This window comes from Microtus pennsylvanicus, chromosome 4 (genome assembly GCF_037038515.1).
Source record: "Microtus pennsylvanicus isolate mMicPen1 chromosome 4, mMicPen1.hap1, whole genome shotgun sequence".
In the NCBI taxonomy this organism is placed as follows: Eukaryota; Metazoa; Chordata; class Mammalia; order Rodentia; family Cricetidae; genus Microtus; species Microtus pennsylvanicus.
In genome coordinates, this window is record NC_134582.1 from 107527799 (window position 1) to 107550233 (window position 22435).

A 22435-nucleotide genomic window follows, 5' to 3' on the forward strand; every position below is an offset into this window, starting at 1 on the left:
GATACAAAGGGGTCGCCCTACCTAGTCTGCTCCATGCACTGTGTAACACAGCCCCACCCTGCAGCTGCTGGGCTTGCCTCCCATCAAGATGAAAACAAGCGACTTACTTTCGTGGAAGGCAAAGTCCATGTAGAAAAGATTGAAGTTTGTGAATGTCTCGGTGGCTGCCATTTTTTTCAGTGTATTGGAGAGTTGGTCTGCTCTCTGAATTCAAGGGAAACAAAGAATTCCATGAAACCTCAGCTTTGACTTTCATGGGACAATTCAGGCAGAGAAAGAAATTGATCTTCCACACACCACTCCACTTTCCTATCTCCAAGCCATCAGCAGAAAACAGCTCTGCACATTAAAATATATTCATGTGCAAATGGCCTAGGAACATATGAAAAATGTTACTATTCATTAGGAATCAAGCCAGTGTAAATTAAAGTAGTAAGATTCTACTTTTTCTACATGAATTTGACAAAGATGAGATGAACAACCTTGATAATATTGAATGTCAGGGTGAACGAATGAAAACATAGGTTAGTTTCATGGCTCTAGACAAGAGCTTGGCCTATACCAATCATATCCTTAACATGAAGTATATATCTTAGAGGAGCTTGACATAGGAAACAGACACCACAAAACACATGTCATCATGTGAAAAACTGGAAACAACCATGTGTCCAACTGCACACATGGGTGGATAAATCCTGCCACATTCATATGTTGGACATTGCAAAATAGTTGTGCTATTGTGGAGAAACAATGTAAGAACATTGGAATTTGTATGAGTATTCTCAATCTAGTAGGCAAAACCCCAAGATACCTGTGGAAATGATAATAGACACTCACATACTGATACGTGAATGATTGTCTTCTCTGTATGTAAACATGCACATGAACGTATGTAGGTATGTGTGCAGATGTGTACACATGTGTATAGATGCCAAAAGATGGCCTCAGACATTACTGCTTAGGATCCATCCACCTTGGTTTTGGAGATAGGGACTCTCATTGGCCTAGACTTGCTTATTTGATTAAGTTGTCTGGATGACCATTGAATTCCAGGGACACTCCTGACCACTTTTCCAGCATTCTGCTCTTGATTTTCACTTGGGTGCTGGGGACTGAATTCTAACTCATGTGATTACATGGCAAGCACTTTACTGACTGATTAAGCTATCTCCCTAGCCTAAATTTGTGTGTGTGTGTGTGTGCGTGTGCATACAGGTGTTCTTGCACATGTGTGTGCATGTGTCTGTGTTATACACAGTCATTGAGGTCAGAGAAGAATGGTGAGTCACTCTGTCCCTCTCTGTTTTATTACCATGACACGGGTTCTCTTATTGAGCCTGGAGTTGGGCTGGCTGTCTTGTCTCTGTCCCCCACAGCACTGTAGTTACAGCCATGTGTGCAGCCGTGACCAGCTTCTTATGTATGTGCTGGCAATTTGAACTCAAACTTTCCAACTTGTGCAGCAAATGCACTTAGCTATCAAGTCATCTTCTTGGCCCCAAAAATTGTAGCTCAGCCCTCAAACTTGTTATCCCCCGCCTCTGCCTCTGCAGCATGATCTCCCAGTGTATATGAGCACAGCTGACTACAGCCCAATTTTTGTTGCTGTTCTTAGTAGATTTTTATACATTTTATGTTTTCAAAATTTTTATCAGACTGTATATTTTTTAAATTTGAAAGTTCTTTACAATAAAGTTATATTAACAAAAATTGTAGCTGGTAGACCATGCCTGCTATCTCAGGACCTGGAAAAGTGAGGCAAGAAAGAAAATTTCCTGTGTTTTCAGCGCAAGCCTGGGCCACATATCCAGGTTTGTCTCAAAAATAAAAAACAAAAAAAGTTTCATTAATTCTTGTAAAGATAATTTACAACCTATGAACAACGTATAAGATACTTTGCTTGGGAAATAAATTCTTTCAGACATGTGAGGTGATCCTCTCTGAGCACCCGGTCACACATAAGACTTATGTTCCTCAGCTCCCCAGTTCATTGCCTTATTGTACCAGCTGTGTGTGTTTATGTGTGCATGCATGAGACATGTATGCCCTCCTGGAGAGGGGTGGAGGTAGACAGGACACACAAGTTCTTTTGCCCTCTCTGACTCCATGACCATGCCAGGCTGGTGACCATTATGCTGTAGATTCCCATCATGGGGGTAAGTCTACTGCAAACAGAGTACAGGGACAGAGGACTCAGTGGCTCTACCTGTGAAGTGAGAGTCCGGAGGGTCTTGTTGGAAGACATCCATCCACTGCAGGGGCTGACCTGAGTGAAGATAAAAAGCACTTTGATTAAAGAGGCATAGACATAGTAAGGGGTGTGTACACATATGCTTGTGTGCATTTGTGTGTGTGTGTATATGTGTGTGTGTGTATGATGAGGTCATGGAGCAGGCCTCGGGGCTTACCTGGAGGCAGCTCAGGAAGGAGAAGAAGTCTGCATAGGTCACATCTTTATTGAGCTGGCCTGGAAAACACAGAGGTCTGATAAGTCATATGCAATCAGATGGCAATGCTCAGGGACATTTGTAGATGATCCTGTCTCCCTTTCAGATGGTGGCATTTATCCTGATTTGATTTGTCAGTCAGCATAGCTTTGAGGAATGCCTGTATTTTATTTCTGTCTAACCCCAAGTTAGGAAGGATCCCTAAGCAGCCTATGCACAGCGTTCCTTAGTCTTGGAGAGGAAAGGATTGGAGTGCTGGCCTCATCTCATCTCCAGAGACAGCAGAGTCTCCTCCAGCTATAAATGGACCAGAGTGACTTGAGCAAAGCTCATCACCAGGCAACACCTGCTCCTTGGTGATGCCATCAAACTCCAAGCTTCTGTGAAGCTCAGAGAGCCCCATCCCAGGTGGGAATGACTTAATCCTCCTTTCTGGTCGTATGAAATACTTAGGTCTGAGCCAGTTGTTCCATGTTGAGGACTGGCATTCAGAATGCCTGAAATTCTGAACCAAAGCCCTTCAAATATGACTGGGGTGGCTCCCTTACACTCGGGTGGGATGGGAGATGTCAGTGGATATTCATCTCTCTTGATGATACTGGATTAAGAGCTTTTCCATAGTTGTCTTATTGAGTCCTAGGTAGGAAATGTACCTCACAGGGATTTTTTGTTTGTTATTGTTGTTGTTTTGTTTTGTTTGTTTGTTTGTTTGTTTGTTTTACTCAGGTAAAAGAAGTATATAAAAACAAAGGGGAAAGTGTTGCATGAATTATTATGGTTTGCATATGAATCTGTCCTATTCCATGTCTGAAACACTCATTTCCCAGCCTGTGACACTGTCTTAAGAAGTTCTGAAAACTTAAAGAGGTGACCCTGGCTGGAGGAAGCAGTTCATTGGGAATGTCTTTAAAGGTTATACCTGGATTCCAGTTCCTCCTTTCTGTCTGCTTCCTGTCAGCCATCAGGTAACCCCCCCTCCCTCCACACACACACCTCCACTGCCATGACACCTGCAGGGGTACATTGGGTCAAGCAAGGGGGACTAAATCTTTGGCATGATGAGCCCAGATAGACAAGTCTTCCTCTACACAATTTGTCTTGGGTATTATGTCATTGTAGGAAAAATTCTGTCATCCTGGAGTCTACCCAGAAACTGTGGAAGCACTAGCTATAGCCACTGTGATATCTTCTCTCTCCCAGTGCTGCCAATCCCTCTTTAGAGTTTATCCACCTCAGAAGCAGTCAGTTTTTGTGCTGTGACTGACATACAAAATCCAGCTCCCCCACCAATCTCCAGGATGAACAGCTGATGCTGGATCCAATTAAACACTTCTCACACTTTCAAAAAATTAAAGAGGATAATAGAGGATCTTAGAGCGTCTCAAAGTCAAGAGAAAAACATCAGGTGATGGAACAGGGCCTTGCTTTTTACTTGTATATTAGATAAGAACCACTGAAAAGTAGATTTGACTTGCTTGTCTTGTAGGGAACATATGTTGATCTTCCAATGTGGTATAAAGGAATGTCAGATCTAGACGGCCACAAGTGATGACTGCCAGTAAAGTCATGGTGATCCGCTAGTCAAGTCTTGCTCCGTTCTGCTTTGCCCTCCCCTTCTGCTATCCTGCCAAGATAACAGCATCTCTCTGGGTGTGGGCCCTGAGTATATCCTGATTCACCAAGTCCAGGCTCCCTTCCTTTGCCTTCTATTGCTTACTGTTCCAACACTGGCTCCCTCTGAACTTGGTGCACAGAGGGATAGGTCTACCCAACAGGATAAAGTCTCTGTAATAAGTAGAAGATAGTTGGAAAATGTTCTTAAGTGTTTTTCTTTGATCTTGAATTTGCCAATTTGAAGGAAGGATGCCACAGGGAAGGATGCCTCAGGGGTGCTCAAGTAGAAAGGTGCTTGGGGTGTACTTATGACAGACTAATGCCATAAAGGAAATGGAGAGGGGGTGTGGGTTCTTCCCTTTGTTGGCATTGAGTCTTTATCATTTGCTTTTTAGATGTTATCTTGATTTGTATTTTATAAACCTAGTCTCTCCCCCACAACAGCTGCTCCTGAATTGAAGAGCCGTAGTGTGAACAGGTTGTGTGTGTCTGTAATTCCTTGTCAGAAAGACATCCTAGTTAATCAACAGGGGTCTGAGAATGTAGCTCAGTAGCATAGCTAGAGCATGTGAGACTCTGGCTCTGATGCTAGTACCAAAAAGAAGAAAACATCCAGCAGTAGACAGCGGTACCATCTATGGTGAATAGTAATTACTAGGATCTGAAAATTTTCTTATACTCGTGTGTATATGTGTGTGTTCATGATCCACTGGGGTGTTCCTATGGATGCCACTGGATCTCTTTAAAGATTAAAGGGCAGGTTTCTATTCCAGATGGCTAAAAGACACACATAGTTTGTATCTCAGAAATTTACAAGTTCTTTAGGAGGGTCCTTAATGTTTATTTATATCTATATTTATCTTTATCATGTCTATCATCTCTCTCTCTCTCTCTCTTTCTCTCTCTCTCTCTCTCTCTCTCTCTCTCTCTCTGTGTGTGTGTGTGTGTGTGTGTGTGTGTGTGGTGAGAGAGAGAGAGAGAGGTGAGACACTGGCTCTTACCTTTACCTCAGTTTGAAATGGCGATACTGCCTCCAGGAATCTCAGAATGAGACCGAGAGCTGTCTAATCCTGTTTTATAATTCCCTCAAGAGCTCGGATTAAAGGCATGCAATGCCCAGTTTTCATGGCAACTAGTGTGGCTACTGGGATTAAAGGTGTGTGTTACCATTTCTTGGTCTGTAAGGCTGACCAGTAGGGCTGTTTTACACTCTGATCTTCAGGCAAGCTTTATTTTATAAAATACAAATGAAATGCCACTGCAACATTTTACCTTATTTCCTGGAGAAAGGGTCTCTCCCTGAGTCTGGAGTTTGTTCACTGATTCTGCAAGAATAGCTGTCAGTGAGCTACAGGACTGTCCTGTCTCTACTCCTTTCCCCAGTGCTAGGGCTAGATGGATTTCTCTAATCATCTTCTCCCCTTCCTTCTCTCTCAAGTTGCATGGTATCATGGTTACCTACTGCTGTTAAATTAAATGTGCATAGTCAGTTTGATTGAATTTATGTAGCTAGTCTAACCAGAGTTTATGAAATAAAATGAATTTAAAATCAGAAAACTTCAAATCATGTTTCTACATGGTGTGATGGAGTAGAAGGAAGAACAGTCTCCTTCTCTAAGCTTTTCTTATCATGAGAAATTTAGTGATCTAATGGAATTAATTTTTAAAAAAAACTACAGTCTTCATGCCCATGGCTTAGAGAGACTTCCCCGGCCCAAGTGGTTGTCTTTAAACACACACTGTGGTTCAGAAAGAAGTGAAGTTCTGTGTGTTATCACATCTTTATCTATAAGGATAAGAAGCTGTATGAAGGCAGGACAGTGCTTTGCTTGGATAATATTTGTGATACACTTTCATGGAGCAAATGACTTCATCTTAATTGGCGGAGTGTAGATATCTGCTTTTTCCCTCAAGTGGGAAGACTAAAGAACTGGGTATTAATTCTTTTCTCATGTAAATGGTGGTGGTTTCTCATTTGAATGGGAGTGGAATTTCTTGAGTGAGGTAGGAAAGTTGGCTTAACCAAGAACTACAAGAGGACAAAGAGGTTGGGGAGGTGAGAAAGAAAAGCACATAGAGTTACATACTCAAGGGAAAGCTGTGGCTCATGTTCAAAGAGGAGCCAGCTGTGGATAGAAGATTTTACTAACTTATATACACCCTGGCCTCGTCCATTCCACATAGGCTTACATCTCTTTCATGTTGGTCCCCATGTTATACTCAGAACAATTTAAACAGAGATAGGAGACAGCAAGTCTGGTGGCTTGGGCAGATGGGAGACTTGCCAGCAAAGATATTGGCAGAAATACTTTTTATGTACACCAGTGTTGTTCCTTTTGGATAGCTGTCACCCAGGTTTGTCTTGCTCACCTGACAGAACTGTGTTTTTCCTGAGAAGAGCATAGGGACTTAATGTCACACTAGGACTTAATGGTGGTTGTGACTCTGTGTTGAGCCCTTGAGCATGGGGATGGGTCTACTGCGTGGCTATAAGTCAGAACTGTCTAATTTTGTTACAGGAATGGAGCCCAGCTATTGCTAAGCTCAGTGGAGAAACAGAAGCAGGCATTTTCTCAGTGTCCCTAAGCATCAGCTATGATACAGAATTTTCTTTCTCAGTTTCGAGCAAGCTTGGTCTACTTACCTTTCAGTTGTGCTGGGGGCAGTGGTTCTTTAGTTATGTTCTACTTTGTGTAACTTAACATTTCCTAAGCAAGCTTATTAGTGAATTCTTTATGGCATGAATTTACTTCTTTGAATTTCTCTTGCATTAATATCATATACATATCACACACATCACACATACATTTCAAGTGCATCACACATACACATCATACATATCACAAATACACATCACACACATCATACATACATATCAAACATTGCACTTACACACATCATACATACATATCAAACATTGCACTTACACACATCATACATAAATATCAAACATTGCACTTATACACATCATATATATGCATTGCACACACATCACACATACATCCACACATGCGTACACACGGTGAAAAGAATCTGCAAGCATAATATACCTAGAGGGTGGTATTGGTCGTGCAACCTATCCCAGAGAAAAGTTCCGTCTGGCAAACCGTATAAAATAACGTGGCTGCCATTGGGCAGGTGGGAATCTAGATACTTCAGTGTCTGCATGACATTGGAGTACATTTGTTCAGGAGTGGTCATTCCTGGTATTGGGTCAGCTCTCCTGAGGTGGAAGAAACAGCAAGTATCTGATTAGCAGAAAGGTAACATACAAAACACTTTGTATCTGCTGGTTATCAGTACTATTTTGTAAACCACTTTTGACTTCCTATGTTTCTGGCACACAGTCAGACTGCATTTACTGACTCCTTTGAAGTTGAGTAAGCCATATAGCTGGTGGTGTAAGAGCCTCTGGAATGTTCTCTGACTGTATTGCTGGTATAAATAGTGTTACAGATAGTTACGTCACTTGCTTGAGTCGAGAGAGAGAGAGAGAGAGAGAGAGAGATAGAGAGAAAGAGAGAGGCAGACAGACCCATGTTCCTGAAGAGTACACAGTGTGAGCAAGAAGGGAAATTTTGTGGTTTTCTACTACTAAGACTTTAGGTTTTTCTTTGTTTGTTTGCTTTTCTGTTTTGGACCATAAGCTCATCTACCCTGACTCTTGGGTACAGGAGAGGGTCTGATATTGCTTAAGACTGATTTGGAGCTTTGGAGTTTTGGGGCTTAACAAATGGTTTTTAAAAAATTGCACACAGACCACAGTAGGGAGGCAGATATTTCCAAGGGATGATGTTATTTTATATGTAGACATTCTCTTACCCTTTATTCTCAGTTTCTGTACTAAATTTGGGCTTTCATCATTGTTCTGATAGACAACTATCCTCTGCTTTATTATTAAAACACTATTTACCAACAATTTTATTTCATACCACTGTCTTTCTATGGCTGGTAGTTGTTGTGGTCCGTAGAGCATATAAAATCATCAACGAAATCTCAAATAAATAACTTAATGTTTTTCTTAGTACGGTTTTATTGTGTAATGAGAAACGATAATTATAGCAACTCTTAAATGGAAAACATTTCTTTGGTGATGGCTTACAGTTCAGAATTTTAGTCCATTATCATCATGGTGGGAAGCATAATGGCACACAAGCAAACATGGTGCTGGAGAGGTAGCTGAGAATTCTGCATCTTGATCTACAGGCACCAGGAAGAGACCGCCCGCACCTGAGACCTCAGGAGTCCCTAGTGGCATACTTCCTCCAAGAAAGCCACACCTGCTCCAATAAGGTCACATCCCCTAATCACGCTACTCCCTGTGGGTCAAGCATTCAAACACATTAGTCTACAGGGGCCATTCTTATTCAAACCTGTACACAATGCTGTACCTTAAGGCTTTAGAAAAAAAAACAAGCCCAAACAAAATGTATTAGAGAGACAGCAATAATTAGATCGAGATAGAAATAAGTGAAATGCAAACAAAACTACAAAGAGCCATTGAAACAGAGATTTGGTTCTTTGACAAAACAAACAAGATGAGCAAACACTAAGCCAAACGAACTGAATCAAAGACAGAGGAGATCTAAATTAATAAAACAGAGATGAAAGAAAAGCTATTACAATGAATACCAATAAAATCCAGAGAACCACGAGGATGCAAACCTGAAGAATATATTCTACTAAATTGAAAAATCTAAAAGAAGTGGATGGATATCTGGATACATATGACCTATCTAAGTTAAACCAAGTGAGACAGATTATTTAAACAGATATATAACCAATAATACTGTACCAATAGCAGGAAACCACCCTAAAAAGAAAAGTCCAAGACCCTTGAGGATCACCCATCAATACTTCTCAAATTATTCCACCAAATAGTAAAGGAAGACACTTCCAAACTCTTTTTATGAATCTATTATACCTTAGATAAGGCCTCCATAAAAAGAAAGTAAAACTACAGACCAATCCCCATGATTGACATAGATGGAAATATTCTCAACAAAATACTTGAAAACCAAACACAAGAACACATAAAAGATGTGCTCACCATGTTCAAGTTAGCTTCATTCCAGAGATGCAGCGGTGGTTTGACAAACGCAAACCAATAAATGTAATAATTACATAACTTAAATCAGCCTAAGCTTTGAGTTTCATCACAGCTAGATGTCAGTGTGGTGATTTCTCAGAAAATTAGGAAACAACCTTCGATAAGACCCAGTAATACCACTTTTGGGTATATAGCCAAAGGATGCTCAATTGTGCCACAAGGACATGTTCACAGCAGCATTGTTTGTCATAGCCAGAACCTGGAACCAACCTAAATGTCCCTGATGGATAAGGAAAATGTGGTACATTTACACAATGGAGTACTACACAGCGAAAGACCCCCAAAGTGGGCTGCCTTTCAGTCCGGGGAGACCCTTCCCAAGGAACAGCGAAGCCACTCGTGCGGATGCAATCAGCAAGAGGTTTATTCAGATACACAGGTACCTGGGGCGTAGTCGCTCGGAGGACTAGCGCGCACCTTCAGGTTGGGGCAGTGGATTTTTTATAGGGTAGGGAAGCAGAAGCGTGGGTACAGAAGCGAGACGCATAGTTACAGGGTTCTGATTGGGCAATTCAAATAAGGCTCGGGTTCAAACTGAGTACAGTTCTGTGGTTTCCAAGAAATCAGATATGCAAGCTGACTCGGCCTATCTAGGGTACAACTCTTCTTCTGGACCCCAAGTTCCCTGCTGGCAGTCCAGATTGTTGACCATAGATATCTTGTCTAGCTCAACACCCCGGCCCCTAAGTTGACCAACGCCCTTATCTCTAAATTGAACTCCCCTGTCCTAGCTTTCAGCTATATTGCTCAAAAATTCAAACCTTGTAAAATAGCGTTATTGCTGCTGCTAACTTAATGCTGCTAAGTAGGGGTCTTTCACACACTAGAAAAAAAACCCTACATCTTGAATTGTGCAGGAAAATAGATGGAGCTAGAAAACATTATTTTGAGTGAGGTAACCCAGACACAGAAAGACAATTATCATATGTACTCACTCATAGGTGGGTTTTAAACATAAAGCAAAGAAAAGCAGCCTACAAACCACAAGCCCAGAGAATTTAGACAACAATGAAGACACTAAGAGAGACTTACATAGATATAATCTACATGGGAAGTAGAAAAAGACAAGATCTCCTGAGTAAATTGGGAGCATGGGGACCTTGGGGGAGGGCTGAAGGGCGGAAGGAAGAGGCAGGAAGGGGAGCAGAGAAAAATGTAGAGCTCAATAAAAATCAATAACAAAACTTCATCCAGAAAAAAATAATGCAATAATCAAGGATACAAATGACAATAGATGTTGGTAAAGATGTGGGAAGGAACTGTTATTTACTTTCTGTGGGTATACAAAGAGGTCTGGTCACTGTGGAAATTGATTTGGAGTCTTCTCAAAAAAAAATCAAACATAAAACTACCACAAGACACAACTTTACCATTTTTGGGCACACACCTAAAGGACTCAGTATACCACTACAGGGGTATTTGTACATGCTTGTCTCTTGATACTCTTTTCATAATAGCAAGGGAATAGGTTCCATCTAAGTGTCCGTTAGCTGAGAAATACAAACTGCTGCACGTACACAGTGGGATTTTACTGACCGCCCAAAGTCTCTGCTGCTGTAGCTCACACACATTTGCTCTGTTTCAGGAGTGTCGAACTTTAGTGGCACATTAAAGAGTCTTAAGGACAGTAATGGATAAGCCTAAGACCACTGAGTCACTTTAGGTAATTAGTGGAAATGCTAGGCGCCTCTACACTGCCCTTCTTTCCAAATTCCTGAGGCTAAAAGTTGTCTTCCAGTCAGGACCTTCATTCATGTATCAAGTTCTTACTGAGTAGCCACAGGTAGTCAGAGAACTGAGAGAGACACGTGGCTGCATTACCTCAACATCATTTTAAAAACAAGGTTGAAGAAAGAGACAAATCAGATTCCTGAAACTTGTTCCTGGACAGAGCCATTTTGCAACCTTCTGGCTTGGGCATTGGATGGAACCCTTTGCCCACTACGGGTTATCTACTCCACCTTGATGTTCTGCCATCTGTCTTTATTTTTCTAACCTCTCCACAGGACATCACAAAGTGGGCACTTCAGGGATGTGCCCCACTGCCAGCTCTGTTCCTTCATCCAAATGCTCACTGCATCTCTGTCCAGATAGATCCCTGGTAGGAGAGAGGCTGGCGTGAGCCTCTAGCTGATGTGTTCGATTTTTGGCTCTTTGGAAAAAAGAAAGCAGGAGTGGGTTGGAGAGACTCAGGATGGGGAGCACGTTCTCAGTGATTCTGGCCTTTGACAGGACAGCTTTTCTTCAGGCACTCTATCCAGTTGTAACCTGTTTGCTTTCTATACTCAGGGGACCCTGATCCAGGGACTGGAGGGACATTATCTGGCTGGAGCAGAGCTTGTTCTCTTTGGCAGTGGAGGTTGGAAGTCACATCTCTGTTTCTCTGTTGTGAGCCCCAGTGGTCTTTTGTTGCCGTTGGATCCCAGAGCCGGACCTAGTACTTGACTCATTGGTGGTGCTCAACACGCGCTTTAAGACAGTGAATGAATAATAGAACATAAGGAAGACCAGAGTGAGCCAGGGAGAGAAGACAAACTTTAATTAGAAATCCTGCCACTCCTGGCTTTGCTATTCAATGGCAGGAGAACAAATTCCTTTACTTTGTGAGCCACAGTTTCCTCATTTCTAATAAGCCAGCAGTCACACTTGCCTCTTTGGGTTGCTGCGGGATAAAATGATACAGAAAGGAGCACAGATCTTGGACCAGGAACAGGCCTTCAGGGGTATGCACTCTTATTGGAAAGTCCTGGATGGTTCATCACAGAGACAGGGCCGTGGGTCCTCACAATGTAGCTTTGGGGTCCTGGAGGGACCTAAGTATGAATTGGCCCATGAGTGACAATGGATCATGGGGTGGCATGTCCCCCTCCCACCCTTGAACTGATTTGTCTGCACTTCATTTAGGGTTCTATGGGAGCAAATGAGCTTTAATCCCATTGGCCTTTGCTCCCATCACAGGCTTGGGAGGCCCGGGAAACGGGTAGAACAAGGGGAAGATAAGCGATGAGCTGAGCAGGGAGCCTCCAGCTGGTTAGTCAGTTCTGCTGCCTTGAGCATGTCTTTTACCCCTTCCAGGCTTGTCTTTCATGTTTTCCTAAAATCCTAAGCAGATGGCCACTGGGAGCTGCTCCACATCCTGTCTCACCTTTGGCTTACTTTTCAACCACAACCACAGGGCAGATGCCCACATGCAGCTTACTTTTAGGGGTGTACATAGATTTTGATACATCTCTTCAAATGCTGAGGGGGGATTAACGCTAATGGTGTAGTGTAGCAAAGGCTTTTTTTTTTTTTTTTTACTGTGGGCTATCAGAATAAATGGGATTGAGTACGAGTTACATGCAGTTTCTTCGCCAAATGCAGGTCTATTCTGTTCTTCTGCAGAAGAATGTCAGCCTACGAGCATGGCATGTGTTCCTGTGGATGACTGGGCTTCTACTGTATGCTATTGCAAATGTTGTGGATTCCAAGTCTTGGATCTCGGTGAAGCGTATTTCCTGTGGTATAATCCCCAGTTTCTCCTGGTGTTCCTTGTTGTGACGTCAGAATTGAGAGCTAATGGACCAGCTTCATTTCTTTCCATGGGGAGCTTTTCTCACAGGTTGTTCCTTCCTACTGGCGCCACGTATCCAGGCTTTCCTTCTGAGATAGGCTTATTTGACACCTGCACACTGTGGCAGAGTAGACTGGGGTGGGGAGTGGAGGAGGGGGAAGCTAGAGCCGAATCTCAACTGAGCAGGCCCATTATCGCCTTAGCATTGTTGGCATCTTTCTCAACGACTTACCCATTACAGACATCGTTTCCAATCATGGCATAAATCACGATGGCCGGTTGGTCCAATGCCTGGTTCCTAGACAAGCTGAGAAAACACGGCGTCTGAGCAGCATGGTCACCAGCTACACAGGCTGAGCCTGGGAGAATATCCCACAGTTGTGGTAACCACCCACGAAAAACCAACCAGCTTTTCTGACTTTCTTTAACTTCAGCAAAGCTAGTCAGACCTGTTCTCTATAATCTCGATTCAATTTACCATTAAGAAATGGCATATCAATTATAATATTGAAGAGTAGATTAAAATTTCAGCTGAACAGACTCACCGTTATCTTCTTAGCATCGTTCAAACATTACTATAAATATGGGCAGGTGAGTTATTCATACCCAGTTCCATAGGACATCCCAGAGCTGTGGGGCCCACTTAATTCACAGAGGTAAGGGCTGCCTGAGGCTTCTGTTTACGATACTACAAACAGCCTTGCATCTGAATTTTCATTCCCAAATAAAACCCAAAATATTAGCTTGCCAGGCATGGTGTCTCAGCACCTGGGAAGCCATGGAAGGAGAATTACACAAGTTTGAGATGAGTCTGGGTGGCTCTGTCTCAAAATTAGAAACAAAAAATAAAAAAAGATAGGTTTCATATTTATAAAGCCAGACAATGATATAATCAATGTGTTTTTGCAGTTTCGTCTTCAGAGTTGAATTTTATTCAGTTGATATTCATTTTATAGTCCATTGAGAACATAAATGAACCAATTACTTTCCAAGATACTGGCCCAAGAAAAGAAGACCCAGTGGTGCAGATGGTAACAAACCACCTATTGATACTCAGTAGAAATGATATTGGGGTAATAAATGAGAATTTTTCTTCCTTTCGAGATAAGTTAACCATACTTAAAAGTTTCTTAAATGTATCTTCCACTTACCTTTCTATGAAATTCTTCAGATTTCTAGAAGATGCACCTGTAGAATTACAATTAAGAAAATAGTCTTTTAAGTTTAGATGACAGTCCTGATGTCAGCTGAGTTCACATGGGTGATGTCATTGTTCAGCCACCGGAGGCTGTCCACACCACACTGCTGATGGCAACTGCTTGTTTCTGGAGATTTTCTGTAGTGTTTTATCTTGGCTATCACCTTCAGGGGTTCCTGATTACTGGGCATTGTACTAGCATAAGCCAAAGGCCTTTGGATGGGTGGGTTGTCATAGACGAGTAAATAATTTAGTAGATGTAAGGGGAAGAAAGTATGTATCTGTCTCCAAAGAGACAAGGTATTCCTAAAACTAAGGATTGGAGAGACAGACAATAATTCTCTGAGAGAGACAGCTTAAATGGGGATTTGAGGTCCTGCTATTCAGAACACTGAGTCCTGATGGTAGAGACTCTCTCTGAATAGTAAGTCGCTCTCTGCTATCTTACACCCGCAGCTGCCCGGTGCTACTGGTATCCTACGGGGGCTCACAGGTCTGCTGGACCTTTTATTCACTTCCACCCCAGCTCTCCTAATCTCTCATTTTTAGAATAATAACGGATGGAGAAGTGTTATTATCATTCCGTGATGTTTTTCCTTTTTAAATTTTTATGTATCTATTATGTATACAATGTTCCACCTACATATATGTCTGCAGGCCAGAAGAAGGCACCAGTTCTCATTACAGATGGTTGTGAGCTACCATGTAGTTGCTGGGAATTGAACTCAAGACCTCTGAAAGAACGACCAGTTCTCTTAACCTCTGAGCCATCTCTCCAGCCCCTTGATAGTTTTCTTAATGATAAACAAAAACCAACAAAAGCACAAACTTTTGTTGTTCTAAAATTATAGGACCGGGTCCAGCCAACCTCAAGTCCGTTTGGGAATTTGATGTGCAGAGAACCCACAGACCTTAGAAAAACAGAGTAAAGAGTTGTCAACAGCTTATTAGATGGGGTGTCCTTCTTTATAGGCAATATCTCCTATGTCTTTCTTGACTACTCAGGACCAGGATTGAAGACCAATCGTAAGTAATTGCAGTAGATTTAAAGGAGCAGCACAGCTGGGGGTGATGGTCATTCGTAACATATCAGCATCCTGGAGGCTGAAGATGCAGAGCTCACGTCCAGCCTGGCCTATATAGTAAGATCCTGTCTCAAAGCAATAACAAACAAACAAAACACAAAACAAGTAACCACAAACAGGATGCAAGGAACCACTTATCCATTACCTAACGCCTGATTTTTTCCATGTACCGAATCCTCTCTGCTGCAAAGTCCTTGTGTTTTTCACCCTTTCCCCTCCCTTCTGGAAATCTGTATAAAAGTCACCTACATAGTTAATGTCTCTCCCACTCTCTTCTTTCCTAGTCTCCGTTCTTCAATTCAACTCTATTCGTTCCTAGTCTACTAGTCTTTCGTCAGACTCGGCACCACATCTTTCTCCCTCCCAGTCTCTAGTGTCCTCTTCTGGAGGTGTCTCCGCAGCTTCTGAGGGTTGATGTATCTGCCGCTGGAGAAACTACTACAGCAATGACAGCCAGCAGGGCATAAGCAGCAAGGACAGAGCCTTAGCCCGTGGGACATGGCAGAAAAAGTCAGATATCTGAAGAAGTTACACCTTTTGTACTTTGCGATTTTAGTTTCACAGAAAAGACAAAGTTTTGCCCTGGAATAGAGGACTTTTATTATTCACTAACGTGGTCTAGTAGAGAACCTTCATGTCCCCTGGTAAGAGTAAAAGAGTCCATACAGGCCTTTAAAAGCGGATCTCTGGTGTCCTTTAACTAGGGTGTATCTATAACAAGAAGAGAAGGTTTCATGACCTCATCATCAGTTAGTTCTCCCTAACTGAATTTCAACACATGGTCTCTCTGGGCTGGTACTGACCATATCACCAAGTACCTCACATCCTATGTATTCTCTCAATTTAGAAACTAACTTTCATGATATTCTAAGTGAATCTGTTACTTTCAGTGCCTGACAATAGGCCCCTAGTTTCTTTCCTGGAAAGAGAAGGAGAACATTTAAATATAACTAGAATAAGTCTTCAAAAATTAAATCATGCTGAACGGTGGTGGTGCACATCTTTAATCCCACCACTTGGGAGGCAGGGGCAGGCAGATCTCTGTGAGTTCGAGGCCAGCCTGAGCTACAAGAGCTAGTTTCCAGGACAGGCTCCCAAAGCTACAGAGAAACCCTGTCTTGAAAAACAAACAAAAAATTAAATCATTACTTTTAGCAAAACATACTGAGTATTTACTATGTCAGGTGTTGTGATTGATTCTGAGTATAGAACAGAGACTAGAAAATACACAGTCTTGTTCTTTGGAAGCCCAATGTTACTAAACTAGCTACGGTCATAAAGTGTTGGGGATTCAGAAAGCCCCGAGGGTGGAAACTTAACTGTTTACTGAGGTCCTAAAATAGGAACACATTAATTGGTCCACAATGCTCTGTATGCAGTTCTCAGAAACAGTTACAGCTAAGTGCTGTGTTAGCTGTGACTATCTGCAGTCAACAGAGCAGATCTGAGGTTTTCGAGTTCTGGAGTTTGCATAATTCTGGAGACTCTCCTTAAGGGCAAGAACATAAACACAAAACATCCAGACATTGGGCCGAAAATATAGCGCAGAGACAGGAGCCCAGACCAACTGTGGTTAAAATGTTGGAATTTGCAACTTTTATACATAAGTATGGTCAGCAATCAAGTGAGGGGACCCCAAGTTTCAGCAGCATTAGCTTCAAAATCTGCCTTTTGACACCCTTTATGTCATGTTACTAGCTCTTGGTCAGGCTGCCAAATTCATAGATAAGGCCCAGAAATGGGAAGAGAAATGCATCTGATCTCTAGTAAGGATAGCCATCATTGTAATGGTTGTTCCTTATAAACAGCAGGGATTTAAAGTGTGTTATTTTAGCTGTTCTATACGAATCGATGGGGAGGATTAGGAAATACATTTTACTTTATTAACCACAAATACATTCAAACAAAACATGCGACATCTCCAAATCATGGGCAGGACTTCAAGCTCAGATGTCCACAGAGCCTACAGGTGCAGGGCTGTTGAACCCACCCTATAAAGAGCAGCCATTGCTCAGTCCTGATGAATCTGTGTGCTCCATGTTGTTAGACTTGTCTTCAAAATGGAAAAGGGATACATGGGACTCTTTGCCAAAAATCTCCTGATTTTTTTAGACATTGGCCATGAATCCAGTGATTGTAAAATATGCTTCATTTTATGATACAAACTCCACACAGGTTAGGTTTTAAACAGTTCAGTCGTTGAGAGACCCACAAGGAAACACTGTATGTCAAGGACAAGATATTGGGTCGGGAAAGATAGCTCAGTGGTTAAGGGCACTGGCTTCACTTACAGAGGACCCAGGTTTGGTTCCCAGCTCATAAATAGCAGCTCACAACCATCTTTAACTCCAGTTCAAGGGGATCTGATGCCTCTTCTGGCCTCTACAGGCACCAGGCACAAATGGTGCGGAGACACATATACAGGCAAATACATCCACACACCTAAAATAAAAGTTTTTTTTAAAAAAAAAACAAAGCTCCACATGAATACATTATTTCTCTGATTTTGTGTGATGGTGTATACCTTTCTTATATGTGCAGAAACATTTGGATTTTCATTTCTAGAGAATTTTTATGATTTTGCCCATTTTTGTTTGCACTTACATATTATATATGTATATATAAATATATGTATAAATATGTATACACAGTATGCACACATATACATAAGTGGTAATCTGAAAGAAAATGGCCTCCAAAGATAGTGGCACTATTAGAACGTGTGGCCTTGTTGGAGAATGTGTGATATTGTAAGAGGAAGTGTGTCACTGTAGAGGCAGGCTTTGAGGTTTCATATATGGTCAAGTCACTCCCAGTGAGACGGTACATTTCCTGTAGCCTTTGGATTAAGATTTAGGACTCTCAGATCCAGCATTGTATCTGCCTGCATGCTGCCATGTCCTACCATGATGATAATGGACTCAACCTCTAAAACTATGAGCTGCCACCTCAATTTAAATGTCTTCCTTTATAAGAGTTGCTGTGGTCATGGTGTCTCTTCACAGCAATAGAAACCCTAATTAAGACAACATATGGGTTTTATATCTGTAGCAGACTAAATATTCATGTTGCCAAAAAAAAAGGATGTATCATGTACAAAACAAAATGCAGCTATGGGCCTTGTGTGTTCTGCCCCTATCTGAGCCCTCTTATATACAGGATGACAGCTGATCTACTTGTTTTGAATAGCTTTATCCCCCTTCATTTTCTGTTTGTGTAATATAACAGCAGACACTACTTATCAAAAACATTTCAGATTAAAATAAGGATCTTTCTTTTGTTTCTGACAATATGGTCTCCACTTCCATTCTCCATGTGTGCCTGTGTGAGTGAGCAAACACAGGGTCTAACATTAGAAAACAAAAAGGAAGGATAGAGGAAAGCCTTTCTTCTGTATCTTATTCATCACCCCATGCCTTCTTTGCATGCCCTTTCTTCATCTATGAAGAGGTTACATTTTATGCCATCAAATACAAATCTTCATCCTTTTTTCTCATGTGAAGCATTTATTGTATTCTATTAGACTTCTGATTACATTTTCTTAATTAGTGTAAGATCTTTATTTAATTTTTTGCTTATTTTATGTGTGTGGAAGTATGTTTTTCAAGGGTAGGAATTCTTCCTAAAGCAAAAAACAACAACAACAAAAAAAAACAACAAAAAAAAACTTGATAGCTGCATCAAATGACATACCTAGTATCTATCAATCAGCTGCAACCATTACTGTGTTTATATTTCCTTTCTGGTCTGTCAATTTTGTCTCATGTATTTTGATGTTCTGTTTGAATGTAATTGGCCCCCATAATTCTGTAGGGAATGCCACTTGTTAGAGTGGGTATGGCATTATTGGAGGAAGTGTACCCCTGTGGGGGTGGGCTTTGAGTTTTCCTACATTCGGGATACCACCCAGTGTCTCAGTTGACTTCCTTTTGCCTACAGGATGTAGGACACTCAGCTACTGCTCCAGCGCCATGCCTGCCTGTATACCAGCATGGGCTCTGTCACGGTGATAATGACACTGTAAAGAGCCATACCAATTAAAAGTTTTCTTTATAAGTGTTGCCATGGTCATGGTATCTCTTCACAGCAATAAAAACCATAACGAAGATATATATGTAATGGTATTATAGCCTCTCAGTGAATTAATCTTTTTATTGTTAAGATATTCATATTGGCCACTATAATTTCTTTGAAGTCCAGCTTTCTGACAATCCTATGGTCACTGCAGCTTACTTTGATTAGTACTAACATGGTGTATCTTTTCCCACCACTTAGCTCATTTACTTCCCTGTATTTGAAGTGAATTTCTTATAGACAGTCTCCAGTTTCGTGGGTTATTTTTATTAGGTTTGGTCTTTTGTGCTGGGGCTGAACCCAGAATCTTATACCCACTAAGCATACACTCTGCCATTGAGATACAAGTCTAGCCTAGAGTTGGTGCTTTTAATTTACTCTTTTTATTTTTTAGACAGCATTAAAATAATATGTTTCAATGTGATATTTTATATTTCAGCCTATTGTAATATTATTTGTTAAAAGATTATGTTCATTCAATGTAATCATTGATACATTTAAATTTTGTTCTACCATTTTGTTATTTATTTTATTTTTGTTTTATCTTTTTATTCCTCTGTATTTTAGTTTGTTTAAATTTTGTTTTATTGTTTTAGATAAGGTCTTATTATGTAACCCAAGATAGTCTAAAACTCTAGATCCTTTTCCTTCTAATTCCTGAATTCTGGGATTATAGATGTGTGTCACTATGCCTGACAAAAATTTTGCTAGTATTCTGTTTGAAAGTCTTGGTGGTTCTTTAGGGGTTGGGGATGCTGTTCTTACTGCTGGATCTTTCTCTGGAGATAAGTTACAGAAAATAATCCCATTGATGTCAGTCCCTCACAGGGGTGCCTCATGTGCTGGTTACACCCAAAGAGCCTAAAAGTTTTCTGATGATCATGATTTACCATATACTGCTGTGACACTTGCTATGAGTTCCCCAAGCATGCGGTTCATGGGGGGCCTTGGGCCACCGAGACACCTATAAAACAGGGGTCTTTTTTAATATGGCATCCTGTGGCTGTTCCAGTATGATGCAGAATTCTAGCACTATAAGGTTTTCTAGATGTTTCCTTTCAGTGAGGCATCCACTGCCTTTTGTCTAAACATGTCCTCGTTTCCCGCTCTTTTGTGTATAGTGTACATGTGTGAGGTGTGTCTGTGTGTGCGAGCGTGGAGGCCAGAGGAAGATACTGATGGTTTCCCTCTGCCATTTTGTGCCATCGCCTTGAGACAGAGTATCTCACTGAACTGAACGTTGGCCATTTGCACTTGTCTGCCTGACCAACAAGCTCTTGGGATCCATGTGAATCTTCTCTGAATGCTGGGATTACAGGAACAAGCAATCACGTCTAGCTTTTACATGAGTGCTTGGGTTTTGAGCACAGGCATTTATGCTTACAGAGCAAATCCTCTTACCTACTGAAGCATCTCCTTAGCCCCCTCCTGTGCTTTAAAATAGCCACTGCTAAAAGCACAGTGCTGATTTTCTGAGCCTGCCTTAAGCCATGGCTGCTGCCATCTGTTGCCTTTGCTCCCTCTTGCTGCGAATGGGAGCTCCCCAAACCACCCAATTGTTCTTGAATGGACTCTGGTCTTTCCCTACAGTTTTGTGGGGTTTCCCATTTCTCTTTGCTCTTAAAGCTAGAGTTATTCAGGGACCATTTCCCTCTTATGATAGTGTTATCTAGTTTTCTCTGGTTTATTTTATGGGTATCCTAGCAGACCATACTTGCATATCATCTGACAATTTCTTTTCTCCACATAAACTCAGTTTCAAATGATGTAGATTTTTCTTACACGTCTATAATTCATCAAGCATTTTCAGAAGAAAGATTTGTTGAGAAAATAAGACTTTTTACATATCTTCTCTTCTAAAAATGTTTGTTTGCAATAAACAGAAGTCTTGAGACGAAGATATTGATCTTGGGCCCCAGATCCCAGGCATTTAACAACTGTTTGTTGTGACAGTTCCTGACAGTGTTTCCACTACTGGGAATGCCTCATATCACAAACGTTTCTGTCACAAGCAAGACAAATTCCCTAAAAATATTTGGATAGGGTCAAATATGCTTCCAGTTGTGACTGGACTCTACCTCCCAGTGCCACATCTTCACAAGCACCTTTCTCCTGGGTTGCTAGGAGTTGAGCTCTGCTTCTCCCCAAAGCCATTGCCTCCAGCCCCAACCCTCCCTGCTCAGCACCTCCTTTCACCATTTGGATACTGCTTAAATCTTATCTTTGCTGTGACATCTTCTACTTCTTCAGAGTTAAGGGTCTCTCACTTCTGAAGGTTGTAACTTACTTTTGCCCCAGTAACACTGACGGAACTGTGATTCCTTTCTTGTTTGTCTCTTTCCTGTTTGGTTATGACCTCCATGAAGGTGAAGCCTTTACCATGCTCATCTTTCTATTTCTAGAACTCATTGGAAAATTGACGAGCAAGACAATGAAGACAGGAAGGCAAAGCACCTCCATGCTTACATAAACCCCAAGATCATTTAAGCTGTCTGTAGACACAGCAGATAGCTTTCCAGTTGGTGCCTTTTATCTAAACAAAACAGATTATTGAAAGGAGATGCCCTACAGCTTCAGCACACTGACAAGTACATTCATTTAAAGCAAAGTATTTGCAATGCAGGTGTGCCGATCCTAGCTTAGTGAAGGAGAATTCTTCACATGGTTGCTGTCACAAGCCCTGCTCCTACCTGTACAGGTTTGTCTTAGTTTCTTTTTTCTTAAGGTGATAAAATACTCTGACAAAAGCAACTTTAGGGAGAAGGATTTGCTTTGGTTCACAATTCAAAGCATAGCTCATCATGCTAGATAAGGTAACAAGAGCTTAAGGTCACACTACATCCATAATCAAGAGCAGAGAGATAATGAATTCATGCATGCCATACAATCCCGGATCCCCTGTCTAGGGAATGGTGTCACCCATAATTCCAATGAATGGAATGAAGACATACCCCAATCCTGGACATGACCAGAGGCCCATCACCCAGGTGATTCTAGATTTTGTCAAGTTGGCAATTAATACTAACTGTCACAAGATTGTATGAATAAATCCAAAGAAATAGTTCCAGTTGGATAAAAGCATCTCCATTGTTTAAAGATTTTTTGAATTCTAAACTCTTACAAGTATTAAATATGGTGAAAAGTTAATACATAGTAAGAGAGAGATTAGTTCATCAATAATATGTGTCATATTGTAATTTTTCTCTTAAATGTTCCTATTATTGCCGGATGGTGGCACCACACGCCTTTAATCCCAGCACTCGGGAGGTAGAGGAAGGCAGATTCTTGTGAGTTCAAGGCCAGCATGGTCTATAAGAGGTAGATCTAAGACTGGCTCCAAAAACTACAGGAAAA

At 41.4% G+C, this 22435-nt stretch overlaps 1 protein-coding gene across 6 annotated transcripts in view; it reads right to left on the minus strand.

The window, feature by feature from the left end:
• The window catches only part of Aoah (acyloxyacyl hydrolase), a 186850-nt gene that overhangs the window by 18830 nt on the left and 145585 nt on the right, over nt 1-22435 (minus strand). For 5 of the 6 annotated variants that reach the window (XM_075970118.1, XM_075970122.1, XM_075970123.1 and 2 more), the window contains exons 14-19: nt 13876-13912; nt 12957-13031; nt 7112-7284; nt 2409-2467; nt 2207-2266; nt 108-204 (exon numbers count right to left, since the gene is read on the minus strand). In XM_075970118.1, the coding sequence (XP_075826233.1) occupies nt 108-204; nt 2207-2266; nt 2409-2467; nt 7112-7284; nt 12957-13031; nt 13876-13912 (501 nt within the window). The remainder of the gene's footprint in view (nt 1-107; nt 205-2206; nt 2267-2408; nt 2468-7111; nt 7285-12956; nt 13032-13875; nt 13913-22435) is intronic. The other variant, XM_075970119.1, reaches the window with a different exon arrangement.